The sequence below is a fragment of the Nycticebus coucang genome, chromosome 5, assembly GCF_027406575.1.
Source record: "Nycticebus coucang isolate mNycCou1 chromosome 5, mNycCou1.pri, whole genome shotgun sequence".
Taxonomy (NCBI): Eukaryota; Metazoa; Chordata; class Mammalia; order Primates; family Lorisidae; genus Nycticebus; species Nycticebus coucang.
In genome coordinates, this window is record NC_069784.1 from 23,725,304 (window position 1) to 23,751,006 (window position 25,703).

The 25,703-nt window shown below is 42.8% G+C and overlaps 1 protein-coding gene, 3 non-coding genes and 1 pseudogene across 6 annotated transcripts; all 5 read left to right on the plus strand.

Annotated features, from left to right (window-relative positions):
- The first annotated feature begins 5,110 nt into the window (after positions 1-5,110).
- Positions 5,111-10,764, plus strand: LOC128585433 (cyclin-dependent kinase 1-like; annotated as a pseudogene).
- Positions 10,765-12,643: 1,879 nt separating this feature from the next.
- Positions 12,644-25,621, plus strand: RPL5 (ribosomal protein L5). 3 transcript variants are annotated; one of them, XM_053591498.1, is made up of 8 exons: positions 12,644-12,952; positions 14,672-14,741; positions 14,821-14,936; positions 16,223-16,357; positions 18,187-18,389; positions 19,258-19,435; positions 23,431-23,519; positions 25,461-25,621. In XM_053591498.1, exons 1-8 carry the CDS (start codon positions 12,659-12,661, stop codon positions 25,558-25,560), a joined length of 1,185 nt encoding a protein of 394 aa, XP_053447473.1. In that variant the 5' UTR covers positions 12,644-12,658; the 3' UTR covers positions 25,561-25,621. The 3 variants fall into 3 exon arrangements, with proteins under 3 accessions (XP_053447473.1, XP_053447475.1, XP_053447476.1); XM_053591500.1 differs by having other exon boundaries at positions 19,258-19,432; XM_053591501.1 differs by lacking the exon at positions 12,644-12,952 and adding an exon at positions 13,340-13,455.
- LOC128587002 (small nucleolar RNA SNORD21) lies at positions 19,091-19,185 on the plus strand. The gene has a single exon (XR_008380439.1). It is a non-coding gene; the product is annotated as a small nucleolar RNA SNORD21 (small nucleolar RNA).
- On the plus strand, positions 20,403-20,498 carry LOC128587012 (small nucleolar RNA SNORA66). The gene has a single exon (XR_008380448.1). It is a non-coding gene; the product is annotated as a small nucleolar RNA SNORA66 (small nucleolar RNA).
- On the plus strand, positions 23,620-23,753 carry LOC128587011 (small nucleolar RNA SNORA66). Its single transcript, XR_008380447.1, has one exon. It is a non-coding gene; the product is annotated as a small nucleolar RNA SNORA66 (small nucleolar RNA).
- Positions 25,622-25,703: the final 82 nt, after the last annotated feature.

Genomic DNA, 25,703 nt, shown 5'->3' on the forward strand with positions numbered 1-25,703 from the left:
GTGGTGGGTGCCTGTAGACCCAGCTACTTAGAAGGCTGAGGTTGGCGGCGCCTGTGGCTCAGTCGGTAGGGCGCCGGCCCCATATACCGAGGGTGGCGGGTTCAAACACAGCCCCGGCCAAACTGCAACCAAAAAATAGCTAGGCGTTGTGGCGGGCGCCTGTAGTCCCAGCTACTCGGGAGGCTGAGGCAAGAGAATCGCTTGAGCCCAGGACTTGGAGGTTGCTGTGAGCTGTGTGAGGCCACGGCACTCTACTGAGGGCCATAAAGTGAGACTCTGTCTCTACAAAAAAAAAAAAAAGAATGCTGAGGCAAGAGGATCACTTGAGCCCAGGAGTTTGACGTTGCTGTGAGGTATGATGCCATGGCACTCTACCCAGGGCAACAAAGTGAGACTGTCTCAAAAAAAAAAGGGGGGCTCAAGTGATCTTCCCACCTCAGTCTCCTGAGTAGCTGGGATTACATTTTTATTTTAGATGCAATGGTTAGGAAAGGCCTTTCTGAAAAAAAGACAACTGAACAGGGACCTGAAAGAAATAAGGCAACACACCACATGAGTATCTGGCAGATGATCAGTCAATGTCAAAGCAGAAGGAACAGCTAGTACAGAAACTCTGAGATAGGAGTGTGCTTGGAAGCCAGTATGTTGGAGCAGAATAAGGAAAGAATGGAATGAGAAGAAATGAGGTCAGAGAAACATGATGCAGGCCATGTGGGTAAGGACTTTGGTAATTGGAGGGTTTTGAGCACAGTAGTGACATACTGTGACTTATATTTTTAAAAGATCAGTCTGGCTGTGTGGAGAATAGATTATAGGAAGGCAAGGTTTGAAGCAGAGAGGACTGTTGAAGTTAATGTGATGACTGAGGCAAGGATGTTGGTAGCTTGGACCAGGGCAGCAGCAATGGAGAATATAAATGGTCAGATATTTAAAATATTATTAATTTTTTAAGTTTTTATTTTTTTATTTTTTATTTTTTTTGGAGACAGAGTCTCATTTTATTGCCCTTGGTAGAATGCTGTGGTGTCACAGCTCACAGTAATCTCAAACTCTTGGGCTCAAACAATTCTCTTGTCTCAGCCTTCAAAATAGCTGGGACTACAGGCGCCTGCCACAATGTCCGGCTATTTTTAGAGACAGGGGTCTTGCTCTTGCTCAGGCTGGTCTCAAACTGATGAGCTCAGGCAATCCACCCACGTTGGCCTCCCAGAATGCTGGGATTACAAGCGTGAGCCACCGCGCCCGGCCTAAATTTTCATTTTTTTTTTTTTTTGGCTGGGGCTGGGTTTGAACCCGCCACCTCCAGCATATGGGACCGGCACCCTACCCGCTGAGCCACAGGCGCCGCCCTAAATTTTCATTTTTTGAGACAGGGTCTCACTCTGTGGTCTAGGCTAGAGTGCAGTGGTGTCATCATAGCTCACTGCAACCTCAGATTCTGGGCTCAAGGTGTACTCCTGCCTCAGCTCCCAAAGTAGTTGGGACGACAGGCCCCCGCCACCATACCTGACTGATTCATTTTATTTTTTGTAGAGACTGCATCTTACTATGTTGCTCAAGCTGGTCTCAAACTCCTGGGCTCAAGGCATTCTCCCACTTTGGTCTCCCAAAATGCTAGGGGCCACCATGCCCAAGTAGCCTGGGACCTCAGGCACCTGAGATGTTTGTATGTGTTTTGTGTATGTATATATATTTTTTAAAGTGCAGCCACCAGGATGTGGATATGGAATTCGAGAAAAAGAGAGGTTATCAAGTGTGAGTCTAGCAGTTTTGATATTATTTGCTCTATGTCAAATGTATTTTATGTACTGTCACGTCTCCTCCATCAGAGCTCCTGGAGTCATCCTGTGTATTTACTCATTTGATGGCTATTATTAAGATGTCAGTAGCAAGTGCCTTCCAGATGACTCCTTTCAGCACAGACTCTCCACAATGCTGACCCCACGCACAAATCTGGTAATGACTAAGAGCATTATGAGCATCCCTTTGAAATTGTCTGTAATGAATATAATCGCACCTTTATGTTTGCATATTTCCTTGAAGAAATTAGCTTCATTGTCATGTGCTAAGGGGAAAAGCTATAATTTACATGATTTCTCCCAAAGAACTTGGAGCTTTCAGGTACATTTCTTAGGTCCTCTCTATATGCTAAAAAGGGAGACATTGTTATTGTAATTTATTTATTCGTATTTTTTTTTTTTTTGTAGAGACAGAGTCTCACTGTACCGCCCTCGGTAGAGTCCCATGGCGTCACACGGCTCACAGCAACCTCCAACTCCTGGGCTTAAGCGATTCTCTTGCCTCAGCCTCCCGAGTAGCTGGGACTACAGGCGCCCGCCACAACGCCCGGCTATTTTTTGGTTGCAGTATTGGCCGGGGCTGAGGTTTGAACCCGCCACCCTCGGCATATGGGGCCGGCGCCCTACTCACTGAGCCACAGGCACCGCCCTATTTATTCGTATTTTTATTTTTTTCGAGACAGAGTCTTACTCTGTTGTCCAGGCTAGAATGTGGCATCAGCCTAGGTCACAGCAACCTCAGACTTCTGGGTTCAAGCAATACCCCTGCATCAGCCTCCCAAGTAGCTGGGACCTCAGGCACCCAAAACAATGCCCAGCTAATTTTTCTATTTTTAGTAGAGACGAGGGTCTTGCTTTTGCTCAAGCTGATCAAATCCTTTCACAAAAGGATTTATGAAGTTTGTGATTAGTCATGTATTTTAAGCCTCCAAGAATTGACAAAATAAGACTTTTGATAATTCCAGAAAAAAGTACATTCATAATTTGAAATCTCAGATAGGATTCCTAGCATATAACACACTCCCAGCCAGATGCTTCTTTCTGCTTATCCCATAGCCTCCTCAATTTAGTGGCAATAAGAGATTTTTTTAAGGCAAGCAGGATTGATGGCAACTGCCCTTAAAGCATCACTGGCCTCTAACATTTAGCAATCCTCAGAGTTTTCCAACTTTTCCTTAATGACTTGCTATAGTCTTAGCCTCTACGAAACCATAAATATTACAGAATCTTTTTATTTATTTATTTATCTTTTTTTTTTTTTTGAGACAGAGTCTCACTATGCTGCCCTCAGTAGAGTGCTGTGGTGTTACAGCTCACAGCAACCTCAAACTCTTGGGCTTAAGCGATTCTCTTGCTTCAGCTTCCCGAGTAGCTGAGACTACGGGCGCCCACCACAATGCCCTACTTTTTGTTGCAGTTCTCATTGTTATTTAGTTGGCCCGCGTCCGGTTCGAACCCACCACCCTCGGTGTATATGGCTGGCGCTGTAACCACTGTGCTACGGGCGCCGAGCCTACAGAATCTTTTAAATATTTTGACTTTCTTTCTTTCTTTCTTTCTTTTTTTTGTAGAGACAGAGTTTCACTTTATTGCCCTCGGTAGAGTGCCGTGGCATCACACAGCTCACAGCAACCTCCAACTCCTGGGCTTAGGCGATTCTCCTGCCTCAGCCTCCCAATTGACTTTCATATATTAACTATCTGACACAGTGGTGTTTAACTACCCAGATTTGTCCTGGGACTGCCTGCTTTAGGCAGCTAGGGCTTCCCTCCTATTTCTAGTAATATGGCCTTTGTCTGCTGAACAAGATTGTGTACCTTAGTTCATACTGATCAGAGTTTTGTAAGTCTTTGTTTTCTGGAGGATTGTAATGCTTCAGGTTCAGCCTGATGACTTAGAAGTTGACAAACATTCTCTGACAAAGGGAATGCAAAGTAGTTTCACTTTCATTTTTAAACAAAGCTAATTGTAGTTAGTCAAGCCAAAGAATGCTCACATTTTAGTCAAACAAAAATATGTCATGGAGGGGGGCGCCTGTGGCTCAGTGAGTAGGGCGCCGGCCCCATATACCAAGGTTGGTATATGGCCCATGCCAAACTGCAACAAAAAAAATAGCTGGGTGTTGCAGTGGGCACCTGTAGTCCCAGCTACTTGGGAGACCGAGGCAAGAGAATCACCTAAGCCCAAGAGCTGGAGGTTGCTGTGATCTGTGACGCTACGGCACTGCACCGAGGGTGACAAAACGTGACTCTGGCTCAAAAAAAAAAAGTCATGGAATATGTTCCAAAGTCAAACATAAACACTTATGCATACTTTCAGAGTACCAGGTTCCTTCTCTTTTAGCACAGTTTTGAGGCAGGCTCAGATCTGAAAATTATACTGGCATCGCCACCTGGGTTCTACTGTGATAGGCTGTGGCATCTATTTCTTCATCTGTAAAACTGGGATAATAATACTACCGACCAGCATAGGTTTAAGGATAAAATCAGATAATGTAATAAATGCTTTGCACATAATAAGTCCTCAAAAGATTATTTGTTATTTTTAATATGTAGAAATCCAGGAGCCCCTTTCCTTTTTCCCCACGCATGACCTCCCGACCAAGTCTGAGTCACCATGGTTAACGACAGATCAGGAGAAGCCAGTGAAAGCCCAGCACAGCCACCCCGCAGGGAGGGGCTCAGGCATTTAAATGATCTTCGGTGGAGGTGAAGTTTCCACAAAATATCTCCCTCTAACCCAGGCAAGAGGGAACCTCGCTCTGGCTCTGCCCTTTATAAAACCCTGGATATCATAAACACACAGAAAAGTACATTTATTAAAGAATGCATGGCTATAAAACAGAAATTAAAAACAACACAGGATTGCCTCAGTCACTTAGGACTTGGCACTCAGCTCTGACCAGAAACTCTAAGCATCTGCCTTGGTAATCAACACCTTCCAGGCCCCAGGGAAATGCTACCTCTCATTTCTTGTGCTGGGTCATCAAAACAATAGGCAACTGTATCTGAATGTAATGAAGATTTTGGGGTTGTGCTACTGTTGACATTTGAAATGGACACTGCTTTGGAGTGCAGAAGGATTTGAGCAACGGAATTTTTTTTACATAAGAGGCAAAAAACAAATTAAGATCAAATCCTTTCTCTCTGACAAATGGAATGCAAAACATTCTTGAATAAAAAAATAGCAAAGAGCACTTAGCTTCAAAGCTAGCTCCTGGACTTTGAGAGAAGAGTGATGCTGTTGTGGTAGCTGCTACTGGGGCCACAGCAGGATAACAAGCTGGGATCTTCCATACCCATTGATTAAGTATGGAACATTATACCAAAATAGAGAAAATTGGAGAAGGTACCTATGGTGTTGTGTGTAAGGATAGACTCAAAACTACAGGTCAAGTGGTAGCCATGAAGAAAATCAGACTAGAAAGTAAAGAGGAAGGGGTTCCTAATACTGCAATGCAGGACATTTCTCTATTAAAAGGATTTGTCATCCTTGGGCGGCGCCTGTGGCTCAGTGAGCAGGGCGCCGGCCCCATATACCGAGGGTGGCGGGTTCAAACCCAGCCCCGGCCAAACTGCAACAAAAAAATAGCTGGGCGTTGTGGCGGGCGCCTGTAGTCCCAGCTGCTCGGGAGGCTGAGGCAAGAGAATCGCGTGAGCCCAGGAGTTGGAGGTTGCTGTGAGCTGTGTGACGCCACGGCACTGCACCGAGGGCAATAAAGTGAAACTCTGTCTCTACCAAAAAAAAAAAGAAAGGATTTGTCATCCAAATGTAGTCAGTCTTCAAGGTGTGCTCAAGCAGTATTCCAGGCTATTATGTCTCAAATTTTCTTCCCATGGACCTTAAGAAATATTTGGATTTATCCTTCCTGGTCAGTTCATAGATTCTTCACTTGTTAAGGGTTATTTATTTTGTTTTTCTGAGACAGAGTTTCACTTAGTCACCCTCAGGAGAATGTGATGGCCTCTTAGCTCACATAACCTCAGACTCTTGGGTTCAAACGATCCTCTTGCCTCAACCTCCCAAGGAACTGGGATGATAATCACCTGCCACAACAACCAGCTGTTTTTAGAGATGGGGGTCCCTCTCTGGCTCAGGCTGGTCTTCAACCCGTGAACTCAGGCAATCCACCCATCTCAGCCTCCCATGTGCTGGGATTACAGATGTGAGCCACTGCACCCAGTCTTAAGAATTATTTATATTAGGGGCTGGATGAGGAGGCTCACACCCATAATCCTAGCACTCTGGGAGGCCAAGGCGGTAGATTGCTTGAACTCCCAAGTTTGAGACCAGCCTGAGCAAAAGTGAGACTCGTCTCTACTAAAAATAGAAAAACTAGCTGGGCACTGTGGCTGTAGTCCAAGCTACTTGGGAGGCTGAGGCAAGGAGATTGCTTAAGTCCAAGAGTTTGAGGTTGCTGTAGCTATGATGATGACACAGCACTCTACCCAGTGACTAAGACTCAGCACTCTACCCAGGTGACCGAGTGAGACTCTGTCTTAAAAAAAAAGAAAAGAAAGGGCAGTGCCTGTGGCTCAGTGAGCAGGGCGCCGACCCCATATACGGGGAGTGGCGGGTTCAAACCCAGCCCCAGCCAAACTGCAACAAAAAATAGCCGGGTGTTGTGGTGGGCGCCTGTGGTCCCAGCTACTGGGGAGGCTGAGGCAAAAGAATCGCCTAAGCCCAAGAAAAGAAAAATTACAAAGCTGTAGTGGCATGTGCCTGTATTTCCAACTACTCAAGAGGCTGAGGCAGGAGGATTGCTTGAGCCCAAGAGTTTGAGGCTGCAGTGAGGTATGAATCCCACCACTACCCTCCAGCAGCCTAGCTGACAGAGCAAGATCCTGTCTTATTTTTTTATTTTTTGAGACAGAGTCTCAACTTGCTTGTCCTCAGTAGAAGGCTGTGGTGTCATAGCTCACAGCAACTTCAAACTCTTGGGCTCAAGGGATCCTCATGCCTCAGTCTCCTGAGTAGCTGAGATTACAGGTGCCCACCACAAGGTCAGGCTATTTTTTTAAAGACAGAGTCTTGCTCTCACTCAGGCTGGTCTGGAACTCCTGAGTGCAAGCAATCTATCTGCCTTGACCTCCCAGAGTGCTTTGATTACAGGAGTGAGCCATCATGCCCAACTGGCAAGACCCTGTCTTAAAAAAAAAAGGTACAGGTTTGGCTTGGCACCCAGTGGTTACAGCGCCAGCCATATACACCAAAGTTGTTGGGTTTGAACCTGACTCGGCGGACGCTGTGGCAGGCGCCTATAGTCCAAGAGAATCACTTAAGCCCAAGAGTTTGAGGTTGCTGTGAGCTGTGATGCTACAGCACTCTACCGAGGGTGACATAGTGAAACTCTGTCTCAAAAAAAAAAAAAAAGGTACAAGTTAAAAATGTTTAATTGGCCAGGCGTGGTGGCTCACATCTATAATTTTAGCACTTTGGGAGGCCAAGGTGGGTGGATTGCTTGAGCTCACAAGTTTGAGGCCAGCCTGATCAAAAGTGAGAACCCCATCTCTACTAAAAATAGAAAAACTGAGGCAAGAGGCTTGTTTGAGCCCGAGTTGGAGACTGCTGTGAGCTATGATGCCATGGCACTTTACCCACTTTACTTGTCTAAAAAAGAAAAAAAATTTCCAGTGGAATAATATCTATAAAGAGGATCCAACTGTAAAGTAGTTCTCCCTATTTACTATCCATCAATACATAACTACAAGCGTATGTAAAGCAAAAACCAATTACAAAGGAAAACATTTATAAATAACTTAAGATGCTATTTTAAAAAATTTCTTTTTGCGGCTCGGCGCCTGTGGCTCAAGCAGCTAAGGCGCCAGCCACATACACCTGAGCTGGTGGATTCAAATCCAGCCCAGGCCCGCCAAACAACAATGACAGCTGCAACCAAAAAATAGCCGGGTGTTGTGGCGGGTGTCTGTAGTCCCAGCTACTTGGGAGGCTGAGGCAGGAGAATCGCTTGAGGCCAGGAGTTGGAGGTCGCTATGAGCTGTGATGCCACAGCACTCTACCCAGGACAACAACTTGAGGCTCTGTCTCAAAAAATAAATAAATAAAATAAAATAGAAATAAATACAAAATAATAATTTAAAAAAATTTCTTTTTGGATGGCTGGATAAGGTGGCTCATGACTGTACTCCCAGAACTCTGGGGGGCTGATGTGGGCAGATTGCCTGATTTCATGGGTTCGAGACCAGCCTGAGCCCGTCTCTTAAAAAAAAAAAAAATAGCCGGGTGTTGTGGCGGGAGCCTGTAGTCCCAGCTACTTGGGAGACTGAGGCAAGAGAATCACTTGAACCCAAGAGTCTGAGGTTGCTGTGAGCTCAGACATATGGCACTCTACCAGGGATGACAAAGTGAGACTCTGTTTCAAAAAAAAAAATTCTTTTTTGAATGAACGAATATTGTATATATTTATCATGTTCAACACACTGTTTTGTAGTATGTATGTATTGTGGAATAGCTAAATTGAGCTGATTAATATATGCATTTCCTCACATAATTGTTATTTTGTGGCAAGAACACGTATATTCTACTCTTAGCAATTTCAAGAATATAATACATTGTTATTAATTATAGTCACCATGTACAAGAGGTCTTTTGAACTTATTCCTTCCATCTTCCTGAAATTTTGTATTGAGATTTTTTTTTGTTTGTTTGTTCGGCTTGGCACCTGTAGCACATACTCTCAGGCTGGAGGGTTTGAAACTGGCCAGGGCCAGCTAAAACAATGACAACTGCAACAAAAAATAGCTGGGTGTTGTGGTGGGTGCTTGTAGAGCTCAGCTCAGCTACTTGGGAGGCTGAGGCAAGAGAATCTCTTTTTTTTTTTTAATTTTTTTTTGTAGAGAAAGAGTCTCACTTTATCGTCCTTGGTAGAGTGCCGTAGTGTCACAGATCACAGCAACCTCCAACTCCTGAGCTTAGGCAATTCTATTTTTTTGTTGCAGTTCGGCCAGGGCCGGGTTTGAACCCACCACTCTTGGTATATGGGGCCGGGGCCCTACTCACTGAGCCGCAGGCGCCACCCAGCAAGAGAATCTCTTAAGTCCAAGAGTTTGAGGTTGCTATGAGCTGTGACGCCATGACACTCTACCAAGGGCGATATAGTGAGACTCTGTCTCAAGAAAAAAAAAAAAAGGAAAAATTACTAATTCGGGGGGTTATAAGCAATAGACATTTATTTCTCATAGTTCTGGATGCTGTGAATCCCAATTCCCCATTGTTGACATTTTAACAATGTCTCTCTGTATACATACATATATGTATATGTATACCACATGTAATTATTCTTCCTGAGACATTTATTGAAAGTTACAGAAAAATGCCCAAAATAGTATTTTGTGTATTTTTTATAAGATAAGAATTCTCATACTATATAACCATAGTCCACCTATCAAAATCAGAATTTAACACTAATCCATTACTACCATCTAATCTACTCAAATTTCACTGATTATTTCAACAATGTCCTTTTTCTTTCTTTATTTCTTTCTTTTATTTTTTATTTTTGCAGGTTTTGGCTGGGGCTGGTTTTGAACCCACCACCTCTGGTATATGGGGTTGATGCCCTACTCCTTTGAGCCACAGGCACTGCCCACAATGTCCTTTTTCTAAAATTATTTCCTTTTTTTTTTTTCTTTTCAGAGATGGGGGTCTCACTCTTTCTCCCAGGCTACAGTGCAGTGGTGTGATCATAGGTCACTATAATCTTGAATTCTTGGGCTCAAGCTATCCTCCTGGATAGCTTGGACTACTGGTGAGGCTAATTTTTTACTTTTGTACAGATGAAGTTGTCATTATATTGCCCAAACTAGTCTCATACTCTTATCCTCAAGTACTCTTCCTACCTTGGCCTCCCAAAGTGCTGAGATTACAAGTGTGAGCCACCAGACCTGGCTAACAATGGCCTTTGAATAGAACAAAAAGCCTTCTGATTTCCCCTTTTCTTTCTTGTCCAGGATGCAACACAGAATCATAAATTGCATACAACTGTCATGTCACTTTAGTCTCTTTAAATATAGAATAGTTGTCTAGTTTTTCCTGTTCATGATTTCATCATTTTTGAAGAGTACAGACCAGTTGCTTTGTAGAATTTTCTAAATCTGGGTTTGTTTGCAGTCTCATCGTGATTAGATTTGGCTAGTACTTATTTAGCTATATGAGATTATGTAAATTAGGCAGGAAGTACTTCTGTGTTGTTCTGAGTACATCATACCTAGAGGCATACAATGTTGATTTTTGTCTCATTACTGGTGATTTTTAACTTTTATTGCTTGAATAAGATGATGTCAGCTGGGGCAGTGGATAAGTACCCCTTGGTCCTTGGTGTCACCAGCACTGGCTGAGCCAGCCATACTAGTTGCTAATCCCCAAGGGAATGTGATAGATTTATAAGGTAAGAAGAAGGAAGATAAGAAAGATTAAAATGTATTTACTATAACAACATGTTATTTGCTTCATAACTTCTAAATATTCAGATAAGTGGTATCTGGGTCTTCCTATGAATTCTTGCCTTGAAACATACAGAACTCAGGGGTGGGCTTGTTTCTGGGTAGACTTTCCTTCCTGATGCTTCTATCTCCAACGTAAGCAGGGCCTGACCAAGACATGTGGCACCTTTGGAAGGCTAACTTAATAAGCCACCAAAATAAAGGTTTTAAAGTATTTCTTATAAATGCACATTATATTTGTATAATTTTCTTTCTTTCTTAACACTTTCCAAAGCTGCTCAGGGAAGACTGATCAACACTTGCCTCTGAAGAGTATTTTCACATTTCACCTCTAGAGCTTTAACATTAGCCGGAGTAGACTACGTCCATTTCTCCTATGATACAAGGAATTTGAAGTTGAGAACAGAGGTAATTGGCAACATAATTCTGATTTCTCCCAGTGGCAGTTTTTTGATACTCTCAACCTCGTCATCCTGGTCGGCAGCCCCCTCTCCCGTCTCTGAGCTGCTGATACCTTTCCTGCTAGTTTAAAGCCATCTACACCCATCTTCTATGGGCAGACTTCAGTCACTGAAGGATGAGAGTGCAGAGTTCAGATTAATATTGAGGATGGGAATATTCTATTCTGCTTTGCAGTTTTATTGTGTCCTCTTTTCTTGGTTACTAGAATTTCTTCAGTAGCTCCTTTGTCTCGGAGATTTGAAGAATGAACCGACAGACCACAGATCAGTGGTAAGATAGGATTTGTTAGACATAAAGGAATACAGAAGGAGTAAAAAGCACCAGAGCTTCTGGCAAAGGGAAAGGCCCAAATTGGAAAATCTCTGCCTGGGTCCTTTGTCTAGGGGTATACACAGTTTTGAGAGTAACATTTGCCCAGCACTTGGTAGGTGGAAAAACACTTTTTTAAAGAGAATGAACCCATTAATGAAGGGACACAGTCCCTTCCGCTCAGGGCAAGGTGAATGTCAGGGTGGTCCGTCATGAAATTGCCCAGGCCTAGGAAACAGGGGACCCTTGTCCAGCCTCGAATGGGGAATCCTGTATCAGTAGGATTTGTATCTGTGTTACCTGAGAACATTCGACTTGATCAATGACAAATTTAAAATGCAGATTCCCAGATTCCCAAGCCCCAGAGTCTGATTCTAATGGGGGGGGATATGCAGATATCTACATTTTAACTAGTACTCAAACTATTCTTGAGCAAAAAGCCCAAAGATCCCGTTTGAAATACTGTTAGGTGAGGGAATACTTTCTTTTGTGGTTATTTCTTGTTAGTGTATGTGGTTAGTTCTCCTCAGCCCTTGTGTGGAATATGGAAAAAAGGAACAACTCATTCCTCCAGTTACAAATTTTAAAATAATTTTTTTTTGAGACAGAGTAAGACTGTCTCAAAAGGGACAAGATGTTGCTCTGCTTCAGGCTGGTCTCCAACCTGTGAGCTCGGCAATCCACCTGCCTCGGCCTCCCAAGTGCTGGGATTATAGGTGCGAGCCACCATGCCTGGCCCCCCAATTACAATTATAGTCATACACATAATCAAATTTTGTTCAACAATGGCCCTCATATACAACCATGGTCCCATAAAATGGCCTCATAAGATTATAATATCATATTTTTACTTACCTTTTCTATGTTTAGATACACAAATACTTACCATTGTGTTACATTTGCCTGGGCATTCAGTCCAGTAACACTCTGTATAGAGTAGGAACAATGGGCTATACATATAGCCTAAGTGTGTAGTAGGCTACATCATCTACATTTGGGTAGACTCTATAATGTTCACACATTGATGAAGAAGCCTAAGGAGAATTTCTCAGAATATATCTGAGTCATTTAGCAAGGCAGGACTGTAGTTTTTCAAAGAAAGGAAAAAGTTGATGTCATGGCTCTCACCTGTATTCCTCACACTTTGGGAGGCTGAGGTGGGAGGATCACTTGAGCCCTGGAGCTAGGGCACGGTGGCTCACACCTTGTAATCCTAAGCATTCTGGGAGGCTGAGGCAGGAGGATCGCTTGAGAAGTTCGAGACCAGCCTGAGCAAAAATGAGACTCCCGTTTCTACTGAAAATAGAAAAATTAGCCGGGCGTCGCGACGGGCGCCTGTAGTCCCAGCTACTCCAGAGGCTTAGGCAGGTGGATCACTTGAGCCCAGGAATTTGAGGTTGCTGTGAGCTAAGCTTATGCGCCACGGCACGATAGCCTGGGCACCAGAGTGAGACTGTTTCACAGAAAAAGAAAACAGGAAAAAAAAAATCAGCCTGGGAAACATGGCAAAACCCTGTCTTTACCAAAAATAGAAAAATCCGCTGGGCATTACGGCTGCGACTGTAATTCCAGCCACTGGGGAGGCTGCGACAGGAGAATGGCTTGAGTCTGAGGTTGCAGAGAGGTATGACGGTGCCACTGCACTCTGGTGAGGGCAACAGAGTGACAGAGACCCTGTCTCAAAAAAAAAAAAAAGAAGAAGAAGAAGAAGAAGAAAAACAAAACAAAAGGAAAAACTTAAGCTGGAGCATACGCTCGAGCAAAAGAAATGGAACAGGGGGTGCAGTTAGGGATCAGGGATGCGATGGAGGAAAAGGGAGACGTGAAAGGAGCCGCGCTTTGACCACGAACCAAATACCGCACGTTTACCAAATGTCAGGGCCTCCCTCGGAGTTTGCAGTCCACGGCGGGCCGAGGCAGGTACGAAGGCGCTGCGGTAAGGCAGAGGGGGGACCCCCACCCCAGGTCAGGAAAGCTTCCTGGGTACCTCTACGCCCTGAGCGGAGATGGGTAGTCCGGGAGAGGCAAGGGGGCGCCAGAGTAAATTCATCTTAACTTTCAATGTTTTTTCTGTCTTACAAAACTAACATATGTTTGTTCTGAAGAAAAGGTTGAAAGCCTCCAGCAATTCTCCCAGCTCCCGCTCACTACCCATCTTCATCGGGTCCTGTGCCCGGAACAGTAGGATCCGGGGGCATTGAGGGTTCCCGGCAACAGGTCGAAGTCCGGCGTTCACCCTCCTGCCAGAAGGGGGCAGCACGCCGCACGCCTAGTGATGGGCACCCTCTCTCTTCCATACGTCGCTGGCGTAATCGGCGGTGCTACATACTGCGCCTGCGCGCGCGCTACGGCCTTTTCCCCCTCCCTACTGGTCCTGCAAGTTTGTGTGGGGCCGCGGACGCGGGTCTCTATTCTGCAGGATGGTGAGTGGGCACTTCGATCTTGAGGGTTCGGGCGCACGGGGGTTCTTTTTCCTCGCCCGAACGCCAGCCTAGGGCCCGTCTCGCGCGGCGCACGGATCGGATGGCTTTAGATTGCCGGTTCTGCCTTGGTCCGGCTCTGCTCCCAGCGTGGCCTTAATGGCTGCCGCCAGTGTGCGAGCTTGGGGGAGGGAGTAGCAGAGAAGGACAGCGTGAGCTTGGGCGGTGGATTGAACTCGGGTGAGTTCAGTAAACACCTCCGTGGATCGTGCCGTCTCATCTGAGTGGGCACTGGCAGACGGCAGGACCGGTAGGTTGCCTGTAGTCGTTCTGACTAGCTGGAGATTGGCAGAGTGAAGGCGGGCTGCGGGTCTTTGGCCCTAGCTCCATCCCGACTGCTTCGTGGGCTTTCCGGGGAATCTTGGAGTGGGCGAGTCTTTCAGGGAGCCTGTGGTTGTGGGCCAAAGACGTGGCTTTTAAGCCCAAACTGTCAGCGGAGATTGGAGACCGAAGCATCCTTGGCTCCCGGAAGGAAACTTGAATTTGGAATATGCGCCTCCTGCTTTCTTCAGTTCGTCCCCAGCACAAGTTTGTAATGATTGTCAGGACGGGGCCCCAAAGGCGGGATGGTGTGTTACTTGAGTTGGGGGCGGGCAGTGCTGTATTTTACTGGAGAATAATTGCTGAATGTGCTTTTGCCCGATTAAGTATTGTGACAGCTAATCCAGGATTTTGAAAAACGCACGTGGGAAGTAAGAAATACGTAGGTATCAGAGGTTAGGTTTTCGAGTGGGTTATAGAGTATTGGGAACAGTCTGACGTTTGGTACCACTTGACTGCTCAAAGATTTGCATTGGTCTTGGAGGAAACAAGTACAGAAATTGAGAGTAAGCATTTAAAAACTTGAGCAAGCAACGTGACAGTAATTTTATGCTTGTTAAATCTCATGAATCAGGGCCTGCTTTTGTCTTTTCTCTTTCATTCCCTGTTTTTCTAATTCATTTTTATTGTGTTTTATAAAACTATCAGTTTGACAGATGTCAAATAGAAAGATGTTACTGACCCCAGCTGGCTTGCAAAACATGGGCTTCTATAAAAGCGACAGTTGGGTATTGTCTCTTAAAGTTCAAGTGTTATTTTTGACAAATGGTTAGCTCATGTCAAAAGTATTGTAGGTTTACATTTATTGAGGTTTTAATATTCTTTTTTTTTCTTTAAGGGGTTTGTTAAAGTTGTCAAGAATAAGGCCTACTTTAAGAGATACCAAGTGAAATTTAGAAGACGACGAGGTACTGTTTTTTATGTTTATAGTATTTAGAATTTTCTTTGCAGGGGAGTAGCATTTGTAAAATTATTTTTTTCTTTCAGAGGGTAAAACTGATTACTATGCTCGGAAACGCTTGGTGATACAGGATAAAAATAAGTACAACACACCCAAATACAGAATGATAGTTAGAGTGACTAACAGAGACATCATTTGTCAGGTAAGTTGTATTCTAGATGCAAATATTTCCTTTTACTGTGTTAGAGAAGTGGTTGGGAAGCAAAGCACATGATGTATGGGTTTGAAAGGCTGTCTAGTGTCTCTAGAAACATTTCCTTTTAGTAGGTTTAGAGTTGGAGCTTGGACTGAAGATCAGCCATGCTTGGAAATCTCAACCCAGTTTAATCCCATTTGTTTTCTAATTTGGGGAAAAGAGGCTAAGAGGGTGGTAGGGTGGGAAGATCAGAGACAAGTAGAAGGTTCTTACCTATCACAATCCATTAGCATAATAGAGTTTTGGGCTGGCATTGTGGCTCGCACCTGTAATCCTAGCACTTCGGGAGGCCATGGCAGGAGGGTCACTTGAAACCAGGAGTTGGAGACCAGCCTGAGCAAGAGTGAGACTCTTCTCTACAAAAAGATAGAAAAATTAGCTGGGCATGTGTCCACAGCTACTTGGAAGGCTGAGGCAGGAGGATCACTTTCCTCCAGAAGTTTGAGTTTTCAGTTAGGTACAGTGATGCCACTGCACTTTAGCTGGGGTGACAAAACAAGATGCTATCTCAAAAATAAATAAAGCTTATCATGGACTAAGTCCTGATTCTTGCTATATAGCCTTACATGCCATTTAAGCACTCCTGAGAGTTAAATAGGAGTCCTAGGATTGTTACTTTTGCTTACTATTTAAAATAGATTTTAATGAAATGTACAAAGGTGTTTCCCACCAAAAAAAACTTGAGGAAGTGGCAGTTTGTTCTGGGATGCTAGTATTCTAGGCTTTCCTGATACTTGAGATTACATGATCTTCTGCAGCAGCCAGATATATGTTTTCCAGGCAAATTTGTTTGTGAAAGCAATTACTTACGTCTATACCCAAATTCAGATAAACATTAGGTACCCAAAACTTTGTTGAACTTAGAAAGTACTTGAAATAATTGAATGTTCCTCTTTTTTTTTTTTTAAGTGCCTTTTTAATTCTTTAGCATTTTTTCAGTGTTTAGAAGTAGGGAACTGTGGTACAATTCATTCGAAATATATCCTAATATTCAGTGTCTCTGGTAATTTTAGCCTTGTCTGCTGTCACAAACATATTTACAGACACCAAAACTACCTAGTATACAATTGCTCAACTGTTATAAAGTCATAAATTGTAGTTGGAGATGTTTATGTTTAGGAAAGAAAGATTTTAAGTGATGCAGATTTATGTATTTGGCTCTTCCCTCTCCCCTCATTTGAAAAAGAAAGTGAAAGGAACAGATTCTTAAACTGGCTTTTCTCTTATTATAGATTGCTTATGCCCGTATAGAAGGGGATATGATAGTCTGTGCAGCTTATGCACATGAACTACCAAAATACGGTGTGAAGGTTGGCCTGACAAATTATGCTGCAGCATACTGTACTGGCCTACTGCTGGCCCGCAGGGTATGTATGAGATGACTTTAATTGATGAACTTTGAGTTTAGCTTACTGCTTGGAGAGTTGTCTCTAAGATGTTTGCACATGAGTAACACTCAGCTGTGTGGCTTCAGGGGCATGCCTACTTCTATTTTCTGCCCTGTTTATGGGTATGTTCAGACCACCTTTGTCCAGTAGAATTTTCTGCAGTTGTGGAAATCTGTAATCTGCTGTCTAGTGGATTCCCAGCTATGGCTATTGAGTGCTTGAAATATGGCTAGAGCTACTGAGAAACTGAATTTTTAATTTGAATTTTAAAAGCGACTTGTGGCTAATGACTACTTAATTGGACAGTGAAGACCTTTGCTACTCAGGTATATACCTTCTGACCATCACCGTATATTAAAAGTGCAGACTTGTGGAAACTCAACTTTAGAACCTATATTACGATACAGTGTCTAAAGTGATTCATATGTACATTAAAATTTGAGATGGGGCTCGGTGCCCCTAGCACAGTGGTTATGGTGCCGGCCACATACACTGAAGCTGACGGGTTTGAAACCAGCCTGGACCAGCTAAACAACAATGACAACTCCAACAAAAATAGCTAGATGTTGTGGTGGGTGTGCATAGTCCCAGCTACTTGGGAGGCTGAAGCAAGAGAAACGCTTAAGCCCAAGAGTTTGAGGTTGCGATGAGCTGTGACGCCATGGCACTCTACCGAGGGTGACACAGTGAGACTGTCTCAAAAAAAAAATTTGAGATGGGCTGGGCATGATGGCTCACACCTGCAGTCCAGCTCTCTGGGAGGCTGAGGAGGGTGGATTGCTTGAGCTCAGGAGTTCATGACCAGCCTGAACAAGAGCAAGATCCCATCTCTACTAGAAATAGAAAAACTAGCCAGGTGTCGTGGGCGCCTGTAGTCCCAGCTACTCAGGAGGCTGAGGCAAGATGATTGCTTGAGCCCAAGAGTTGTGAGCTATGACAACATGGCACTGTACCCAGGGCAACAGACTCTGCCTTAAAAAAAAAAAAAAAATTGAGACATTTTTGGAGGTGGGCACTGATAAGATTTCATTTTTGTTTTAATCATTTTTTCATCTGGTTGACAGCATTTCCTGTATATGCTGTGTTATGTGTGTAGGAGATGAAAATACAGTATTTTTGTTATCGTAGTTACTGACCTTGTTATTACCATGGAATTGTTAAGCTTATGCATCAGGGTTGAGGACTCACATCTTCATATGTTTATGAGAGGGAACTATGAGTTGTTACATATGAAAACAACTTGGTGCGAAGGCACTGCTTCCAGTAGAACCATAGCGAGGTAGCTGTGTACCAGCAGAGAAATGGTCCCAGATTAACTGTCATCCCAGGGTAGAGCCACAAATGATGCCCCCTCAGCCCAGGATCTACCCCTTGAAGTTTTATTCCATATTAAGTTAAACAAAACTAAATGTGATAATGTCTAATATTTAGTTAAGTTATTGTTAGCCAAATATGATTGAAGAAATGTAGTGATTACCTCCTTTGAGTAAATGTTACAATCTAAGTTTATACGTTCTAATTGATTGCTACATAAATCAAGTGTGGAAGACATGTAGCACAAATTCGGAAGCCACGAAACAAAAGTTGTTGGACATAGTAGCTGTGGGTGAAATTGATTGCAATTTATTTTTTGTAGCATTTAAAATTGAATTACCTTTTAAAGCATATGGGGGAAAGTAGATAAGTGAATTGGAAGGAAATTTAATTTCCAGATGACAGAGGTCATTAAGATTGTGACATGAGATATTTTAATTGTAGAATGGTTTGAATATATTCAGAGGCATTAACCTTGGCTTCTTTGTTAATAGCTTCTCAATAGGTTTGGCATGGACAAGATCTATGAAGGCCAAGTGGAGGTGACTGGCGATGAATACAATGTGGAAAGCATCGATGGCCAGCCTGGTGCTTTTACATGCTATTTGGATGCAGGCCTTGCCAGGACTACCACTGGCAATAAAGTTTTTGGAGCCCTGAAGGGAGCTGTGGATGGAGGCTTGTCTATCCCGCACAGGTAATAATAATATTTAAGAAGAATTTGAGAAAAAGGCTTATGGAAGATTTCTTTTTTTTTTTTTTTTTTGTGGTTTTTGGCCGGGGCTGGGTTTGAACCCGCCACCTCCGGCATATGGGACCGGCTCCCTACTCACTGAGCCACAGGCGCCGCCCTTATGGAAGATTTCTAAACTTTGAACCAGATAAAAGATTGTAAGCCATTTTTGGAAGTTAAGTGGGTTGTTTTCATTTGTATGTAGTTCCTTTGGTTTGTGTTAATAGATACTTTTGGTAAGTTTTTTGGTAAGCCTAACATATAACCTGGCTGGAATTTTCCATTTATAGGGTTGGGGAGGAGGAGTATATGTTTTTGATGACCTGTTAGATCTTAAGCAAGGCACCTGTTAAGTGTTGATGTGTTTCTCATTTATGGTCTGTGAAGACTCAAAATCGGTCTAAATTATAAATTCCTCACTGAGGTGCAAGTGTATCAGAAACATTCTCACATGATGATTTCATTAACTGTGATCTTGGACAAATCACTTATTCCCATGTAGCCAGAGGCACCACAGAAATTACAGGATTTTGAGGATAAGTTTTGAAACCCTGTCTTTAATATGCAGTAGGATTAATTTTATAGTGGTAGAAAACCTTGGTAATGGTTTTGAGAAGTGTTTGTGGAATGAATTTCTTTTCTATCCTGCAATTCAGAGACAAGCTGCCGAATGATGACACCCCACTAACTGAGCAGTCAGTAGTTGGTCCTTCGGTTGCATTTGATGCAATAATTGTTTCAAGACGGGACTGATGGCAGCTGCTGAGCTGAATACTTAATAGTGAACTAATTCTGGTCAGTCTGTACTAAAATCTGAAAAAATTTATTTTAGTACCAAACGATTCCCTGGTTATGATTCTGAAAGCAAGGAATTTAATGCTGAAGTACATCGGAAGCATATCATGGGACAGAATGTTGCGGATTATATGCGTTACCTAATGGAAGAAGATGAAGATGCTTTCAAAAAACAGTTCTCTCAATACATAAAGAATAACGTCACTCCAGACATGGTAAAAAATTTTACCTAAAAATGCCTGCATTGGTTAATTTATCCAAATGAGTTTACTGCTTATTTTGTGAGGGAGTGGAGTTACATTCTTACAATAGATGTATTTCAGATTAGCAGTTGAAATGTGAATGTTTTAAGTATAGATAGGCTCACATGAGGTATCCTGGGCTTAAATTAGGATGTTCCAGGATTCGAGAGTAGGTTAACCTACTGAGCTGAACTTGTCAGTATGGTTTTAGAAATCTTAGATTCTGAAGCATGACAGCCTTTGATGGTTCTTTATTTTTTTTTCTTTTTTAGAGACAGAGTCTCATTTTGTCGCCCTTGGTAGAGTGCTGTGTTGTCATAGCTCACAGCAACCCTGAAACTCTTGGGCTCAAGCGATTCTCTTGCCTCAGCCTCCCAAGTAGCTGGGACTACAGGTGTCTGCCACCTATTAGAGACGAGGCCTGACTCTTGCTCAGGCTGGTCTTGAACCTGTGAGCTCAGGCAATCCACCTGCCTCTGCCTCCCAAGTGCTGGACAGGTGTGAGCCACTGTGCCAGGCCTTTTTTTTTTTTTTTTTGAGAGAGAGAGTCTCACTTGGTCAACCCCAGTAGAGTGCTGTGGCGTCTTAGCTCATAGCAACCTCAAACTTTTGTGCTGAAGTGATTCTCTTGCCGCAGCCTCCTGAGTAGCTGGAACTATAGGCCACAATGCCCGGCTGGTCTGGAACTCCTGAGCTCATGCAATCCACCCACCTTGGCCTCCGAGAGTGGTAGGATTACAGGTGTGAGCCACTGTGCCTGGCCAGTTTTGTATTTTTAGATGTCATTCTTGTGATCCCAGTTGTAATCTGCTTTGCTTGGTATGAGGTGCTTAGATAATTGACTAATTTTGATACCATTGGTGTGCAGAGTTCCCAAAGTAAATATTTGCTCCATTTTGGACTTGCTGAATGTCTCAGGCATGTACACAGAAAGGGAGATGTGCATATTCAATCACTAGTTCTGTATGATGTTGCAGAAACAAGGGGAATGTGTCTGCAAAAGTGAATTTGGCTAGGGTCAGTGGCTCATACACCTGTATTCTCATCACTTTGGAGGCTGAGATAGGAGGGTCATCTAAGTCCAGGAATTTGAGCCTACCTATAGTGAGCTATGATCAGGCTACTGTACTTTAGTTTGGGTTACAGAGGGAGACCCTATCTCTTAAAAGAAATGTGGTATAATTTGTTGGATCTCTGGGACTACCTCTGTTAAGAGATTGAGTTTGGGTATGGTGGCTCTCACCTGTAATCCTTGAATTGTAGGAGGCTGGGGTGGGAGGATCACTTGAGATCAGGAGTTTGAGACCAGCTTGAGCAAGAGCAAGGCCTTGTCTCTACTAAAAATAGAAAAAAAGTATCTGAGTGTTGTGGTGGGTGCCTGTAGTCCCAGCTGCTCGGGAGGCTGAGGCAAGAGGATCGCTTGAACTCTTGAGATTGCTGTGAGCTGACTGATGCCAAGGCACTCTGGCCTGGGCAACAAAGTGAAATACTGTCTCCAAACAAAACAAAACATTGAAGTAATTGGAGGTTATAGTAACCAATTTTGAAATTATAGTGAAAATGTAGAACACAAATCAAGTTAAAAAGTAACTTGGGGAAGATTACTTTCTCTTGTACATTTTGGATACCATTTTAAGGCTGAATAAACACATAGCTTGAGACAGGAAAAGAATTAAGGCTAGTTTTGTATTGGTAATATATGTGCATGTTAACTTTACTTGGTTATATTTATGTTACTGCTAACTTCATTTTGGTAAATAGTTTTTTTCAACTTTTAGGCTTTGGTTCCTTTTGCCCTGCAGAATTTTTCTAAGACCTATCTTGATCTAGTCGTGATATATAGTACTCAGTCAGTACTTCAAACTCCCTTTCTGTGCTTTCAGATATTTATTTCCTGGTGGTTTCCTGTACACAAGTACTTCTGCTAGACTGCTTTTTGGCTAAAGTAATTTTCTAGCTAGCTCATTTTATCTATAGTGGATTCTTCCTGTGTGCCTGCTGAAATCCTCTACAGACATCTGTTGAGACCTCCAGCAAGACTTGATCTTTACCTAAGTTTATGGTATTCCCTGCATATGTGGTTGTACTTCGAACTTGTCTGATATCTGGGAAAGAATTATAATGCCTGGATTTGTTGTTGAGGCAGAGAGATTAATTTTTTTTTTTTTTTTTTGAGACAGAGTCTTACTCAGTCTCCCTGAGGTTGAGAGGTGTGGCGTCATAGCTTACAGCAACCTCAAACTCTTGGGTTCAAGTGATTCTCTTGCCTCGGCCTCTTGAATAGCTGGGTTTTGTATGGGCACCCAACATAAGGCCCAGCTGTTTTAGAGATAAGGTCTTACTCTTGGTCAGGCTGGTCTCCCAACTCCTGAGCTCAAGTAGTCTGCCCGCCTTGGCCTCCCAGACTGCTGAGATTACAGTCATGAGCCATTGCACCTGCCCAAGAAATTAACTTTGTGCGTGCGTGACAGTCTCACTATGTCGCCCTGAGTAGAGTGCTATGGCGTCACAGCTCACAGCAACCTCAAATTCTTGGGCTTAAGCAGTTCTCTTGCCTCCGCCTCCCAAGTAGCTGGGCTATCCTAGTAGCTGCAGGTGCCCGCCACAACGCCTGGCTATTTTTTTGTTGTAGTTGTTATTTAGCAGGCCCGGGCTGGGTTCAAACCTGCCAGCCTTGGATGTATGTGGCCGGCTCCTTAACCACTGAGCTATGGGCACCAAGCCAAGAAATTAACTTTTTAAACAGAATTAGATGAGCTTTCAAATGCAGTGAATATTTTGCATTATTTTACTTTACTAGGCTTTATGCAAATATATGTAGTGGTCACTTTTTTGTCACATTTAATGGGTTAGAGACCTAGATTACAATACAGTCTTTAAGGAACTGTAATTGTTACAAGATACTCAAAGAGTTGCAACATCATTTTTGATGAGTTTTAGAACAAAAATTGCCCTATGTATATAAAACAGTACGAGTCAAATAGCTTTTCAAGAAAAATTCAGACTTCTTTCTGGTTCTAGGGGCTGTATATTACTGCTGTATACTAGGGATGGTGGTAGTAGTGAGAGGTAAAAGTGGTCTTTGGTGTGTAATACTGACAATCGCTATAAAAGACTTGCCAGGCAAAGATAGAAAATATAATCTGGAGGATATGTGATGACAAATAAATTTGGCTTCTTGGCCCCAGTGTCCAGTCCTTGGTCTCAATTAGGCAATGTCAGTGTTGGGACCATCTTGACACTGTATGTTCTTCATCTCAATGCCTGAAATATTTTTGTTTTGGCATGGATCCTCCCTTGAATGAAAGAATTTAGACCAGATAGTATTTTAAATAAACAGTGCAATGTGTCTCTCTGTAGAAGTACATTTGCGTTAGAGTACTGGTGACGTATGGCTGATTCCTCAGGAATACATACACAGATTTTTCTGTTTTTTTTTTTTTTTTTTTAATAGACAAGAGTCTCACTTGATCACTCTTGGTAGAGTGCCGAGGTGTCTTAACTTATAGAAGCCTCAAACTCTTGGGTTCCAGTGATCCTCTTGCCTCAGCCTCCCAGGTAGCTGGGACTACAGGCGCCTGCCACAGCACCTGGCTATATTTTAGAGACAAGGTCTTGTTTTGGCTCAGGCTGGTTTCAAACCTGTGAGGTCAGGCTGTCTATGTGCCTTGGCCTCCCAAGTGCTGGGATTACAGGTGTGAGCCACCGTGCCCAGCTTAGATTTTTCTTGAGACATATGTGAATTTTTGTGAATAGTGTCGATTCACATTGCATAAGGTAAAAATCAGGAATTTGTTAGGAACATGTGGGCTACACTTAGAAATTTAGGCACTAAACCAACATTGACTTAGTTTATTTCTTTTTGAGAATCTGGCTTACAAGGACAAATAAAGCTAGTATAATCGCTAAATTAATAAAGTAGGGCATGTGAAATGAAACCAAGTACTGTTTGCCTTCCTTTGTTTCAGATGGAGGAGATGTATAAGAAAGCTCATGCGGCTATACGAGATAACCCAGTCTATGAGAAGAAGCCCAAGAGAGAAGTTAAAAAGAAGAGGTATGTGTCTTACTATTGTATTTTCAAGAGAAATAAGTTGGGAACAACTCCCGTACTGCTTCATCTAGTCTCATCTGTTTGGTCTGACTCTCGTGAAGTTGTGCAAACTCGATCACTGGCTCTGCATGATGTGGCAGGAGCTAAGGGAACCAGGTTTGCTAAAGTAATTATGGTGATAGGAATGTATTGGCCTCAGATGTTAACTGAGGTTGCCCATTCTATCCTAGTACAGGATAAGTACCCGTTACTGCCTTTTTTTACTGGCTACCTTAAGAAAAAAGTTACTTTTTATTGATCTTGCATGGTTTAACATTTTTTTTTTTTTTTGCAGTTTTTGGCCAGGGCTGGGTTTGAACCCACTACCTCTGGTATATGGGGCCGACGCCCTACTCCTTTGAGCCACAGGCGCCACCCCATGGTTTAACTTTTTAATGGAATAGAAAATAATACTTAGCATCTAATAAGTTATGCTTTTATGCTAGTTAACATGTCTCTCACCTAAAATACTTCACAGTTTCTCATAGTGAGAATATTTGAAGTTTACTCTCAGTAGTTTTGAAATGTATAATACTCTATTATTGGTACTCTGTTCACCAGACTGTGCAGTAGAACTAAAAAAATCATATTCAGATTTTGTACCCTTTGACCATCTGCCCATTCTCCCCACTCTAGCCTTCATTTATTTATTTTTTGAGAGTCTTTGTCACCATTGGTAGAGTGCTGTGGCATCACAGCTCACAGCAACCTCAAACTCCTGGGCTTAAGTGATTCTCTTGCCTCAGCCTCCCAAGTAACTGGACGATAGGCGCCCACTACAACACCCGTCTATTTTGTTGTTGTTGTCATTGTTGCTTTAGCTGGCCTGGGCTGGGTTCCAACCTGTCAGCCTCAGTGTATGTGGCCGGCACTCTACCCACTGAGCTACAGGCACTGCCGCCACCCCAGCCTTTCACCACCATTCCACAGGGTATCAAAAGTCAACCCTAAAGTTGCTAAGTGTACCTTTATTTATTTATAAAATATTCATTACATAATTTTATGAAATGTTTGCAAAATATTCTGTATGTCCTGATCATTTTTTTGTAATGAATATTTTGAAAGTAAAGTTATGTTTAACTACAATTTCTCATTTACTCTGTGTATGGTGGCTATAGGGGCAACTTTTAGGACACTATATTTTCTGCTTTAAGTTCGATTATTTTAGATTCCACAAATCAGTGAGAACATGCAATATATGTCTTGTTATGTCTGGCTTATTTCTCTTCGAAAATTCCATTCTTTTTATAGCCTGAATAGTATTGAGTTGTGTACATATAACCACATTCCTTTATCTATTCATCTGTTGCTATGTTTTGTTTTTTTTTTGGCCAGGGCTGGGTTTGAACCCGCCACCTCCGGCATATGGAGCTGGTGCCCTACTCCTTTGAACCACAGGCACTGCCCTCATCTGTTGCTATTTACTTATTTAATTTTTTTTTTTGGAGACAGTCCCAGCTGTTGACCCGGGTAGAGTGTGTGGCATTATAGCTCACAGCAACCTCCAACTCTTGGGCTGAAGCGATCCTCTTGCCCCATTTTTTTTCTATTTTTAGTAGAGACGGGGGTCTTGCTTCTTTGCTCAGGCTGGTCTCAAACCTGTGAGCCACCTTGCCCTGCCTTGTTGCTATTTATTATGAGTAGTTTTGCAATGAACAGTGGGAGTGCAGATCTCTTCAATAAACTGATTTCAAATCTTTTGGGTAAATACCCAGAAGCTGGCTCTAACATGTTTTTGATTTTTGTCCCTGTGGGTAATAGGACATCATGGAAGTTGGGGTTTGCAAAAGTTAGCTTAATTAAAATATGTATTAGAACTTGGATAACTTAACCTCCATCTGTAGTTTTCTTGTATTCTCTTTAGTTACAGTTTTAAAAAGCATATTGTTATCTTTTGTTTTATAGATGGAACCGTCCCAAAATGTCCCTTGCCCAGAAGAAAGATCGGGTAGCTCAAAAGAAGGCAAGCTTCCTTAGAGCTCAGGAACGAGCAGCTGAAAGCTAAACCAGACACCAATTTTATATATTTCCTGATTTAAAAGAATAAACTTATTCATAAAGCAACTGTCTGTATTCAGCTCTTAGTGTTGTGAAACTGTAGGAAATGTCCTAAACTATTTTATAAAGGCAAAGGAGTTGGCAGGTTTT